Consider the following 13,612-nt stretch of genomic DNA (forward strand, 5'->3'; position numbering starts at 1 on the left):
AATTAAACAGAAGGCAGCACAGAAAGAGATGGATAATATAAATGAGAGACAAGAGACAAACAATAGATGAAAGCCCAAACTATACCTCATAGGAGTTCCAGAAGGAAACTAAAGGGAATGGAAAAGAGGCAATACGAAAAGGAATGACTGTAAAATTTGCAGAAATTATGCCAAACATGAATGTTTATATCAAATAATATAAATAAAAATAAATCTACATGTAGATATAGAATATTGAAACTAGAGCAGTAAAGATACAAAGAGCCAGGCATGGAGGCTCATGCCCATAATCCCAGCACTTTGGGAGGCTGAGGTGGGAGGACCGCTTGAGGCCAAGAGTTCAAGGCTGCAGTAATCTGTGTTTGCACCAATTCACTCCAGCCTGGACAACAGAGTGAAACCCTGTCTCTAAAATCATAATAAAATAAAATAATCCTCCAAATAAAAAGATAATGTAAAAATCACAAAAAAGGATTGCCTACAAATGAAGAACAACTATATTGAGAGCAAATATTTCAACAGTAATGACTGAAAATAATATTCCGTTGTTGTCTGGATTTTAAGTGATGAGTGAAAATTATTAACCTGTAATTCCTAACTTAGCTGAACTAAGACATTTTCAGACACAGACACTAAGATGAACAGTGGCTGAAGGAAGTACTAAAGAATGTTTTCAGTAAGAAGAAAATTGGATTGAAGGAAGGGCCAGGAAAGAAACAGAGTGAAGGTTAAAAAAAAAGGCAAATATGAATAAACACTGAGTCCTGAAAATAATTATTAATTTGGTAACTTAAAAAGGTAGAACCGAAACATGGACAATAGTATACAAGTTGGGAGGAAGGTAATCAGAGTTAAAACATTCTAAGATCTTTGTATTTTTATTTGTGAGAAAAGAGATAGATTAATTTAGCCTCTATTTCTCCATTCATTCAACAAATATATTTTACAAATAGGTAAAATTAATCTGTGGTGACAGAAATACTAATAGTTTGTGTGGAGCTGTGAGGTTGTATAAAGTATAAGAGAGGCTTCTAGGGGTACTAGGAATGTTCTATTTCTTGATTTGGGTGGTGGTTACATAGATGTATTCACATTGCAATATTTATTGAACTGTAGACTTAACCTTTATATACTTTTCTGTATATAATGAAATACCTGTATATATGTAAATGTATGTGGTATCATAAAATGATATTTTGTCTTTGTCCCCAATTTTTGGCACAGAGCTCCCCATTCCCTTGGAATTTCCTGAGCAATGAGGGAGAGAGTGTCTTTTGTTCCAATGAAGTGATTCTTACTGGGCCTCTAGGCAGCTTCAGGTTGGGGAAAACTTCAGTTGCTAGAAAGACCAAGTCTTCGTAAGAAGCTTCAAACTTTCCAGGGAGGAGAGAATGCCTGGAGACTCAGCTAATGACCAATGGCCAACAGCTTAATCAATCATGCTCGCATAAGGAAATTTCCATGAAAACCTCTAACCAATAGGGTTTGAAGAACTTCTGAGCTGGTAACTACATCAAGGTGCTGGAAGGGTGGTATGCCAGAAGTACACACGAAAAATCCATGCCCCACCCCTATACCTTACTCTATGCATCTCTTTCATTTGGCTGTTCCTGAGTTATAGCTTTTCTAATAAACTAGCAAATATAAGTAAAGTGTCTTCCTGAGTTGTGTGACCTGTTCTAGTAAATTATTAAACCTGAGGAAGGGGTGGTGGAAACCCCTGATTTAAAGCCACACAGTCAGAAGTATGGGTGGTTTGGGATTTGTGACTGGCATCTGAAGTGGGGGCAGTTTTGTGCGAGTGAGCTCTTTTAACTTGTGATGCTAACTCCAGGTAGATAGTGTTGGAATTGAATTGAATTTCTGGTTATTCAGTTGGTGTCCAGAGGATTAGAGTAATGGTATTAGAAAAGATACCATGTATTTGGTGTCAGGAGGAAAAAAAACCTCTTCAGTTACAAGAGAAAATCCTACTGCACGGTTTATACTAAAATAAAATTCTGATAGATTATAAATATATAACTTGAAATAAGTATTCTAAAAATAATGAACAAATGGATGTTAGTATTTACATAATCTTGACTGGGAAAGAAGTTTCCAAGCATGACGCCAAAGGCAGAAAAATCACTGGTAGCTTTGACTATATAAAATTAAAACAATAAAAACAACAAAAATTTTATAAAACAGGACACTATGAATAATGTAAAACAAAAACATTAAATAGAGGAAAAAGATTTGTGAAATATATAACAAACACATGGCCAATATACTTAGTTATATATATAAAATTTTTAAAAATGGGCAAAGAACATGAACTGGCAATTCACAAGAGAAATCTATAAATGGCCAGTGAGCTCTGGACACTGACAAAGAGGTCAAGTAATTTGCCTAAGTTCACAAACAGAGTAAAAGGAAAATCAGGGTTCAAACCCAAGCAATCTTACCTTCCAATAAATATTTGTTTAATGAATAAATTATTATATATTTAACACCAAAAGATGTTTACATCAGATTGTAAAACATAGGTTTAAGACAGGATGTACAATGAGATTTTTTTGCCCACATGCTTACATAAATGTCTACACAGATTTAGATTAAAAAGTCTGAAAAGACCAAAATGTAACAGTGGTTATATTATAGGGACTTTTTTCTCTTTATACTTTCTGAATTTAAAAAAATTCAGAATAAACATTTATCACTTCCATAATAAAGGAGAAAAGTTATGTTAAAAAATACAAAATTTAAAAGTATACAGACACTTTTAATGACTCTGAATGTGTACATGCTCAGTATAGATCTCTCAGGGTCTCTAATCGTTAGATTCAACCATCATGCCATAGTTTTCAAGTCTCTTTCTATTTTACTCTTAGCTGCAAATAACTTTACTAAAACACTGTCACCCTTTTGTAATTTCACTGTTTCAAAACCTTAAATACGGTCAGGCGCGGTGGCTCAAGGCTATAATCCCAGCACTTTGGGAGTTTGAGGTGAGAGGACTGCCTGAGTCCAGGGGTTCGAGACCAGTCTGGACAACTTGGCGAGACCTCATCTCTACAATAAATCAAATTAGCCAGGCATGGTTGTGCATGCCTGTAGTTCTGGCTACTTGGAAGGCTGAGGCAGAAGAATTGCCTGAGCCCAGCAGGTCGATGCCCGGGTGGCCGTGACTGTGCCACTACAATCCAGCCTGGGTGATGGGGTGAGACTCCAACTCAAAAAAACAAACAAACAAAAAATCTTAAATATTCCCCATTTTATATAGAAGAAAGTATAAATTCCTCAGCCTGGCATTCAAGATCTTCCACAAGTATGGCATTCAATCAACCTTTTCACTTGACACACATTCCAGCTGGTTGACTACTTGCTGTTCTTTGTGTATGATGCCTACAGTTTTTATAACTTGTTCATGTGATTAACTCTACCTAGAATGTGCTCTCCTTCCACATGTCCATTTTCTGCTCAAGGCTCAGCTTAGATACTATCTTCTTGAAACATCTGCTAATTTGCCTTAGCCAATCTGAAAACTCTTGGCTTTTTTAACTCTCTCTAGACACCTATATTCTTATTTTTTTTATGTTCCATGTTTCCTAATAGACAATGACTTACTTGAGGTAGGACCTTTAGGCTATTCATGTTTGTGTTCTTTTTTTAAACACATACTGAGTGAATAAAGTAATCAACAAAATTAAAAACTCACAGAATTTAATTAATAATATCTTGGTATTTTCAAAGCCAGCTGTGACTATTAGGTTTCTCCTTAAAAAAAAAAAAAAAAAAAAGGTTTCCTCCTTCCTTATGAAGTATAACAGGTGCAAGAGTTTCTCCTTCTCTGAATACTGGGAACATAAACTGTTAACAGTGCAGAATGGTTCTTGCTCTCTGAGTCTTTGACCTAATAAAATGACTTATGAATGTAATGCACTACAGATCCTTCGTCTCACAAACTCTAAATTATCCTATGAGCTGATACTGCGAACACTAGAGTATGTTGATTTACAGTAGTTTGGTTAGCATTGGCCAAACTTTTCCAACATAAAGGGAATGAAAGCTTGATTCTCTGGGAAAGGGGCCAGAGTTGTGGGACTGAATGCACCGTTACCTTTTGGTGTTGTGAACTGTGGTGCCTCCCAGGACAATCCTCACTCCAGGAGTGGTACGATTCAGGTTATAAACCGTTAGAGCCTCTTCATAGGTGGCTCCTCCAATTACAAACACAATGATATCCTGAGGTCTGCGATAATGAAAAAAGAGATAATATCACAGGACAAGAAAAAACAGGCAGACTTGTTATTACTATATACACAGAGTTTTAATTTCTAAATCTTTCTTTTTGGAAGAGGAAGCAGAATTAAAGCAGAATAGAATAAAAGGCTTAAAAAAAGTTTTAATTATCTGAAATTGGCAGGAAACAGGGCAGGAAATGCTGAATAGTGATTTGCTTTCTGTTTATGAGCGGATGTCTTATAATTTCTGTGCTGTGGATTTCAGAATAGCACAATATTGTTTGCTGGAACCGAATGTAGAAATATCCTTTTATATTCAAGAGGCTTCAGAGTGCCTCTCTGTGACATGATATCAATATAGCAGTATTTATGCTTGTACTACACATTTCCTTTCACATATGAGCCCTTTGTGAAATATTTAGCATAGTGCTGTGACAATGGCCTCTGTCCAAGGACCTCAAAGCATTTTGGAAAGTACTGGTATAATTTGGGTGTCCCCAAAACATGGGAACTAGAAACATTTAGTATTTTGAGTGTAATAAAAGAATGGGACACATAAATTAATGGTGCTTCTAGGAACTCCGTCTCTTCTTAAAATCTTTGTTTTTAAATCCTTTGACAAACCAAGAAAAAGAAACCATGGAAACCAAAAAAACTGTGGGTGTAGTTTTGATACTGGACATGCTGACACATCAGCTCAGCCACTAGCTTCGTTTGGGTAGCACTGTGATGTTTTACTGTGTTTCATTCTTTATCAAAATGGCTTCATAACAAAAGCAAATGTTCCTTCTATTAGTTCCTTCTGTAGATATCAACAAGAAGGAGATTGTATTATTTTCAACAATGTTAAAATTTGGCTTTTCTCATGCCATCACAAGAAGATAAAATTACTTAATCTTAGTAGGCAAGTAATTTTGTTAAATCACTCATTGGACACCATTTAAGACTACAACAAGCAAAAGCATTCATTTTGGAGATTATGGTACACAACTAAACAGAAACATCTTTAATCAAGGAATATACATGCTTATGCATACATCATGAAAAACCCCAACCCCACATTTCCCTCCTGTTTGTCTTCCTGTCTCCTTCTAAAACACCTTGTAGGAATTAACTGAGAGAGAGTATTTGCTCTTGTAGGACTTCAGGAAACAGAATCAGCTATTGTGGCTATTTTAAAATGTTCAGATAGTCTCTGAATTGCAGAGTCCCAAGTGAAAGGCATACAAGTGTCTACTGATGAAGAAGCTGTTTTGCAACTAATTAAGTAGAGTCAATTACGACACTTGGTTTCCAGAACATCACATGCTTGTTTCTTCCTCCTATTTTATTAGTTGCTGCTTTTCAGTGTCCCTTGATGGTCCCACCTCATTGTCCAGATCTCTTAATAGTGGCGTGCCCAGAGCCCAGCCACTGGTCCTCCTTTCTTCTCAATCTCTACATTCCCTATATCTGCCCTGTCAAATACAGTGGCCGCGGGCCACATATGGCTATTTAAATTTAAATTAATTCAAACATAAGTAAATGAAAAAGTCTATTCTACATTTCAAGTGCTCAACAGCCACATTGGCTAGTAGCCACCTTAATGATTAGCAGAGGTAGAGCACATTTTCATCACTGTAGAAAATTCTATGGACAGCACTTCCCTAGATGATCTCACAAGGTTTTGTGGTTTTAAATACAACTGTCTGCTAATGCCTCCCAAATCTCTATCTCCAGCTCAGACCTCTCTTTTATTCCAGACTTAAATATCTAACTACCTACTTGACATTTCTACTTGGAAGTTTAATAGATTTCTCAATTCAACATGTCCAAATCCCTAATCTTCCCTAAGCCTGTTCCACCCATAGCTTTCCCAATATTACTTAATACTCCCCTTTCATTGCTTGGGTCAAAACTTTGGAGTCATCCTAACTTCTCCTTTGTGGCAGGAGAAAAGTAAGCAGAAGCCAGATCACAGAGAACCCCAAATCTTATGGACCATGGGGGAAATCACTGAAGGGTTTTAACAGGTTACCATGACCAAATTTACTTGTTTGAAGCTGTATGAAAATGAATTGGGTATTGCTGGTGGGAAAACTGGAGAATAAAATGACTTAAGACTTCTGGGAAGATATGATGAAAGACAGGCGAAAGAAATACCATTTCTGGCTGGGTGTGGTGGCTCACACCTGTAATACTAGCACTTCAGGAGGTCGAGTTGGGAAAGTCACTTGAGGTCAGGAGTTTGAGACCAGCCTGGGCAACACAGCCAGACCTTGTCTCTACAAAAAAATAAAAAAATTACCTGGGCGTAGCGGTACATGCCTGTAGTCCCAGCTACTCAGAAAGCTGAGGCAGAAGGATTGTCTGAGCCCAGGAGGTCAAGACTGGTGAGTCGTGATTATGCCATTGCACTCCAGCCTGGGTGACAGAGTGAGACCCTGACTCAAAAAATAATAATAATAGTAACAAAATTAGCTGGGCAAGGTGATGCATGCCTGTAGTCCCAGTTACTTGAGAGGCCGAAAGAGGAGGATTGTTTGAATCCAAGAGTTTGATGTTGCAACAAGTTACGCTTCCACCACTGCACAGCAGCCTGGGTAACAGAGTGAGACCCTGTCTTTAGAAAGGTGGGAGTGGGAGGGAGAGGAGGAAGGGGAAAGAAATACCAGCAGAAGTGGAGAGGAAGGACTGGATATAGAACAGCGCCCCAACTGTTTTGGCATCAGGGACCGGTTTCATGGAAGACAATCTTTCCATGGAAGGAAGGGAGGGGCATGATTTCAGGATGATTCAAGCACATTACATTTATTGTGTACTTTATTTCTATTGCCATTACATTATAATATAGGTAAAATGAAATAACTATACAGCTCACCATAAAAACGAAAAAGAGGCACAGATGGAAGTGGTAAATAAAACCAGGGGTGGGCTGCTGCTGATCTGACAAGAGGCAGAGCTTGCCCACTGCTCCTCCTGCTGTGTGGCCTAGATCCTAATGGCATGGACCAGTACCGGCCTGTAGCCTAGGGGTTGGGGAGCCCTGATATAGAAGACATAAAAAATACAGACTCTTTGTATTTGACTGAATGTGGAGAATGGGGTAAAAGGAGGAGTCCATGAAAACTTTTCTGCTTTAGGTGCAGTGGTTTAGGTTTGTGAAGAAAGACTGATTTATTGAGAGCAAGACAAAACATATTGAATTTTAGATATCTGTGGAACATCCTAGTGAGTATGTCCACCGGCCATCTGGATACTCAGACCTGGTCTTTCCCTGAATATAGGTGGTAGCTGAAGGCACGGAAATAGGTGAGTTCTATCTAGGGAGATAGCATAGAATGAGAAGAGAGCCAGAAGACAGAATTCTTGGTGAGTCCCCAACACCTATAAAATGAGTAAAAGGAGTAACCGGCAAAAGCAACTGAGAAGCACATTTTCAGAAGGGCAGGAGGAGAACCAGAAGGTAAAGGCCAAGGGCCAAACAAGTCTCAAGAAGAAAGGAATCGTGAACAGTGCTAAACACAGCGGTGGGGAAAACCAGGTGAGGACTTAGAGTTCATTGGATTGTCCAATGTAATTTTGCAAGAAATGTTTTAGTGTGTTGTAGTGGATAAGGAGTCAGGGTGCATAGATTGAAGAGCTGACAAATGAAGACAGTGACTGTAGGCTTCTTTATCCAAGAAACTTGGCTGTGAAGGGAAGGATATACAAGGGGGGGACCCAAAAAATCCAGAATTATTTTTTAGAGGGCAGGCCCCCTGTAGTACAGGCTTTCCCCACTAGAAAAGTGTTCTAGGGGCCGGGCTCGGTGGCTCAGCCTGTAATCCCGCACTTTGGGAGGCCGAGGTGAGTGGATTACCTGAGCCCGCAGGTACGAGACCCGCCTAGGAAACTTGGCGAGACCTCATCTTTACAATAAATAAAAAAATTAGCTGGGCATGGTAGTGCGCGCCTGTAATTTCGGCTACTTGGAAAGCTGAGGCGGAAGGATCGCTGGAGCCCAGCAGGTCGAGGCTGCGGTGACTGGGAGCGGCCACTGCACTCCAGTCTGGGTGACAGAGTGAGACTCCAACTCAAAAAAAAAAAAAAAGAAACATGTTCTAGGAACCCATTGCCATCAGTGTACCAGCTAGCATTGTGAGAGGCTGCATTTGGCTTCAGTGGATTTGGTTTTTTTTTGTTTTGGAGATTCTTTCAATGCATTTGCCCATTTCATGATGGATAATTTACGAGCACACCTGCCCACACCATGCTGAGAGTTTAGCAATTTTTGACCAAAATGGCATGGCCCCTGTGCTTCGCCCTCCCTATTCACTGATCTCATCCTGAACAAATTTTTTTTGTTTCCCCAGATGAAAAAGAACCCTCAAAGGGAAACGTTTTGGCAGTGTGGAAGAGGTGAAACAAACAAAAAACAAAACAAAAACGAAGAAAGCAGCAGAAGCATTAAAAGCATCAAAACTGGCTAGTTCGAAAACTGTCTTGAGCAGTGGGAAAAAAAGACATCTTGATAGGTATATTGCATCAGAGAGTACTTTGAAGGTGACTGAAGTTTAGACGTAAGAATAAATACACGATTTTTTATAAATAAATTCTGGGTTTTTTTGCCTCCCTCACCAACTTGGAGAAGAACCCAGGCCTGAAGGCTTTAAATTTATTATTTAACAGGAGAAACTTAAGTATGATTATTAGCCTGTGGGAAAGAAGTCAATAGAGAAGCAGAAAATATCAGGGGGGGAAGAGAGAGAAAAAGAACACAACAGAGAAAGGCTTCAGAAGAGATAGTAAGAGGCTAAACGGGAGTGTCGGCAGAGAGATAAGCTTTAAACAGGACAAAGGGATGTATTTCTCTCAGAATGGAAGAAGGAGGTAAAGGCGGATATATGTCAATAACTTAGAAGTATGGGGTTAAACATTGAGGGAATTAATGTTTGACAGACTCAGTTGTTTTTTTTTTTTCTCTGTGAAGCAGGAAACACTAGGGTGAGCTGGGGTGGGCTGGATGACTCTGGGAGAAGGGAAAACATTCAAAACTGATGTGGAGGATGAGACTGAAAGAGAGAGCTTGGAATACTTGAAGGCCAAGTGAGGTTAGAAACAATGAATTTGTAGTGGCACTACTCATAATTTGTGTGATTTTCTCTAGTAGCAGAAAGAAGTGGATACAAGCCTAAAGCTAAATTATTAATCCAACATTAATCTGGTGCTTTCGGCAGCAGGAAAAGGTTTTTTATAAACCTGCAGGAAGGTATTACCACTCTCCATGAATCACTAAAATGTACTACACTACTAAGATTTTTTTTCCTTTAAGTCCTCCCCTCCAGTTACTAGTCAGCTTTTTCTTGTTGAGAAAGATCATTGCTTAGGAAGGGCTGTATGATTGTGATACTGTTTTTCTACCAAGTACGATGAACTCTCAATTATACAGGGACTGAAGACTCGGTAACATATTGGTCCTCTTCTTTTTTTACAACTGATAGGGTTGTTTTGGTTCGAACATATCCACAGAAGGGGGAAAGGAATGAATATGAACAGTTAACACTCAAGTTCAGTTCTTGGTAAGATCTTTAAGAATATATTTGATTAGCCAGGTGTGGCTGCGTGTGCCTGTACTTCCAGCTACTTGGAAGACTAAGGCGGAAGGATCACCTGAGCCCAGCAGGTCGAGGCTGTGGTAGCCGTGAGCGTGCCACTGCACTCCAGCCTGGGTGACAGAGTGAGACTCCAACTCAAAAGAAAAAAAAAAAGAATATATTTGATAAGAAAGGGGGCCAAATAAGCTACAGCTGACTGGAATTTTAAAAACTTATACAAGTTTCTGTGACTTTTATCATAGTATTAATCTCTTTTGGATATACAGTAATGGGCATCTTTTTAACACTAAATTTCTAAGGATGTAAACTTTTAACTCTTCCCACTATATTGGTTCTAGAAGTGCCAATGATCTGAGATAATAATGGCTTTTCTGGTTGGGTGTGATGGTTCACACATAATCCCAACCCTTTGGAGGTCGAGGTGAGAGAACTGCCAGAGCCCAAGAGTTCGATACCAGCCTGGGCAATTTGGTGAGACCTCGTCTCTACAGTAAATCAAACAATTATCCAGTCATGGAGGCGCGCGCCTGTAGTCCCAGCTATGTGGAAGGCTGAGGTGGAAGGATCGCCTGAGCCCAGCAGATTGAGGCTGTGGTGGCCATGATTGTGCCACAGCACTGTGGCCTTGAGTAGAAGTGAGACTATGAAATATTATTAATAATAATGATGATAATAATGATGATGATGATGATGGCTTATCTAGTATAGTCACCACTGGTTTAATACTCATTAAGTATGTAAATAATGAATTCTATGGGGGAAAAATCCAATGTTATAAGAATGTGCCACCAGGAGACAGAAGGCGTTCTACCAACAGTTTGGTCAATGTTGTAACCATCTGGAGGGTCAGATTATGTGGAAAGCAGGAAAATAAAAGGCAGTCAAAGTATTCAGAAATAATGAACTACTCAAGGCTGGAAAGACATTCTATTCACCAGAAAATGGGTATGCTTTAATAGTAAGATTCCATCCACAGTGCTCCTTATGATGAGGGATAACTACCCCCTGAGGCCCGTTATGCCGTTTATCTTGAGTAAATAAATACCTATGAAATGCACAGATGATCTTATTAAGAAGGGAGGCAGTTTCTCCCTTGAAGGGTACAGTAACCACCTTGGTGACTAGTGAGAGACAGCAGACAGTTAACATCTTTGTTTTGAGCTTCTGATCTGATAAGCCAATTTAAAAAGTCCTGAGCAGATAAATGAGGGTCACCATGGAAAGTGATGATGCTCCTCCATAGCTGCCCTCTGACCATCATGTGCATCAAGAATACATCGGCCTCTGATGGAAAACCAAGGCAAGAACTGGGGAGGAATAAACTCAAGTGGACTTTTAGCATATCTGGAGAACGCTGTCCTTCAGCCTGATAATTTCAGGGTGCCGGGGTATTTTTGTGTTACTAGAGAGGAAAGAAAAAGTCACGGATGGTAAACTGTGGGTATAGGTTAGATAAATGTAAGGACAAAATCTAGACACAGGGATAGGTTATTCAGGCTTGGCTCAGTTGTATACCTAACAGAGATGATTATGTCACATTTGGTTATAAAAACATTAACAAATGTTTTCCCGAGCCTCTTGCTACCTATTCAAGTTGGCTTAAGAAAGAATATCTATGAAAAATTTTTCTGTAATATTCCTGACATTGTTCCTTTTCATTCCTTTCTCCAGTGAATTTTAAAAGTTGATGTTCTGATGAGGCCAATGGAAAAATATATGGAAAATCTTTTTTATATGATGGTTGAAGCTAAGTGGGATACACAAGTTCAGTGCTTTGTGAGCATCTTCCTGTGCTCTGTAATTCACCATGGCAACCAAAAGCATTAATTAATGCAGGCAGCAAACATTAGAAAACAGCGGCCAGCTCATGCTGTATATAGAAATACAAGGATGATCAAGGATAATCTCTTATTTTATTAAAAAAAAAACATTATTCACATATAGTAGTTTTGGAAATCATTCTATATGGGGATAAGTTAAGTGAAAACACAAATTTTCAAAAGGCAACATTTAATCCATTTTGTGGCTCATTACATTTAGGGCTGAAATTCAAATTTTTGAATATACTTACAGGTAATAAAGTTCTTATGAGCATTTACTGCAGGAAAAAGGCCAATGAAAAATAACTGCTGCTTTATACAAACAAAAATAAGCTGCTACAACAGGATTCTATTACATTTGTGTAAATGTGACAAGTATTTCCTTTTTGATTTGACTGATTCTGGAACGCATGATCATATGGCTCCATTTTCTCACCAAATGAAAAAGTTGCTTGTTTTTATCATAGAGAAGCAGCAATTCTGGAGTGAGGGAAAAAAATTAGCCTGAAAAATAGGATATGTGGAAATCCCATCTGTAGAAGAAAAATCAAATCCAATTTGTGGATATAGCTTCACTGTCAAACAGGTTAACCATTAACTTAACAGCTAAGAGCTAAAAAATTTTGACAAGTTTCTGGTTTTTGCAAAGTTGTATTTTTGCCGCACTTCCTTTGATACTTTCTATTATTACAACAGTAAAAACCAAGAAGTTCTGTTGTGATAAGACTTAAATAATCACGAAGATCACTAAGATCAATGACTCCTCTCAATGTGATGATCCAGGGCCATGAAAGTAGCTTGAGCAGACGGTGGGGTCAAGTGAACATGGAGCCATGATGCTGCACAGGGTTACTCACACACTGTAAAAACCTAAATTTTCTGCAGTACCAACTAAATTTATCGTCTGGCTTAAATTTTCCAGCTGTAACTATTGGCATATTAACTAGTATAGATGCCTACATAATTTAACAAACATCTTCTGAAAAACGACTATTTGTAAAGCACTGTGTTAATAAACATTGCAAAACCCCTAAAGATTAACAAAACATAATTATTATTTCAAGATTACCATGCCTAATACAATAACTAATGGGAAGGATAGATATGTATACAACTAACTATTGTCTCAATATCCAGAGGTGGCAAGTATTAACAATTTCTTGTTTATTCTTTCAGAAATAACTACTGTTTACATATATCTACATGCTTATCTGTATTATAACAACATGAAATAATAGAGGGGGACCCAAAAAACCCAAAATTATCTTTTGGAGGGAGGGTCCCTTGTAGTACAGGTTTCCCCTGCTGGGTAAGTGTTCTAGGAACCCATTGGCATCAGTGTACCAGCTAGCACTGTGAGAGGCTGCATTTGGCTTCAGTGAATTTTTTTGGAGAGACTCCACAGGTTCACCCATTTCATGACAGGTGATTTATGAATGCACCTGCCCATATCATGCTGAGTATTCAGCAGTTTTTAACCAAAAACGGTATGACTCCTGTACCCCATCCTTCCTATTCACCTGATTTACCCAAGTGACTTTTTTTATTTCTAGGATGAGAAAAGTCCTCAAAAGGAAACGTTTCATGTGGAAGGGTAAAACAAAAGGCCAAAGCACTAAAAGGCATCTAAATTGATGAGTTAAAAGACTGTTTAGAGCATCGGTAAAAGTATCTTAATAGGTGTATTGCATCAAATGGAGAACACTTTGAAGGTGACTGAAATTTAAACATATAAGAATAAACAATTTTTATAAATAAATTCCATTTTTTGCCCCCCTCGTATAAATGTATAGTCAAGTACATGTATATAGTCACATTTGTTCTTAGTTTTTTTTTTTACACAAAATATTACAGCATCTTTGCATATTATCCCATGAAGATTTATGCCATTAAAAAAAGAATATGACATTGACAAAAGCCTTTGGCAAAGTCTCAGGATACAAAATAAATGTACAAAAGACAATCGCATTTCTCTACACCAATAATAAACAAC

At 38.3% G+C, this 13,612-nt stretch overlaps 1 protein-coding gene across 2 annotated transcripts in view; it reads right to left on the reverse strand.

Moving 5' to 3' along the window:
- VPS45 (vacuolar protein sorting 45 homolog) overlaps positions 1 to 13,612 on the reverse strand; it is a 70,876-nt gene that overhangs the window by 21,040 nt on the left and 36,224 nt on the right. The window contains exons 12-13 of one of the 2 annotated variants that reach the window (XR_002482273.1): positions 11,871 to 12,099; positions 4,100 to 4,231 (exon numbers count right to left, since the gene is read on the reverse strand). Coding sequence is in view for 1 of the 2 variants with exons in the window: in XM_008063439.2 (XP_008061630.2) it covers positions 4,100 to 4,231 (132 nt within the window). In the remaining variant the exon portion in view is untranslated. Of the gene's footprint in view, positions 1 to 4,099; positions 4,232 to 11,870; positions 12,100 to 13,612 lie in introns of those variants that run through there. The other variant, XM_008063439.2, reaches the window with a different exon arrangement.

Source organism: Carlito syrichta, unplaced genomic scaffold (genome assembly GCF_000164805.1).
Source record: "Carlito syrichta isolate Samal-C Ts95f unplaced genomic scaffold, Tarsius_syrichta-2.0.1 Scaffold306837, whole genome shotgun sequence".
Classification (NCBI taxonomy): Eukaryota; Metazoa; Chordata; class Mammalia; order Primates; family Tarsiidae; genus Carlito; species Carlito syrichta.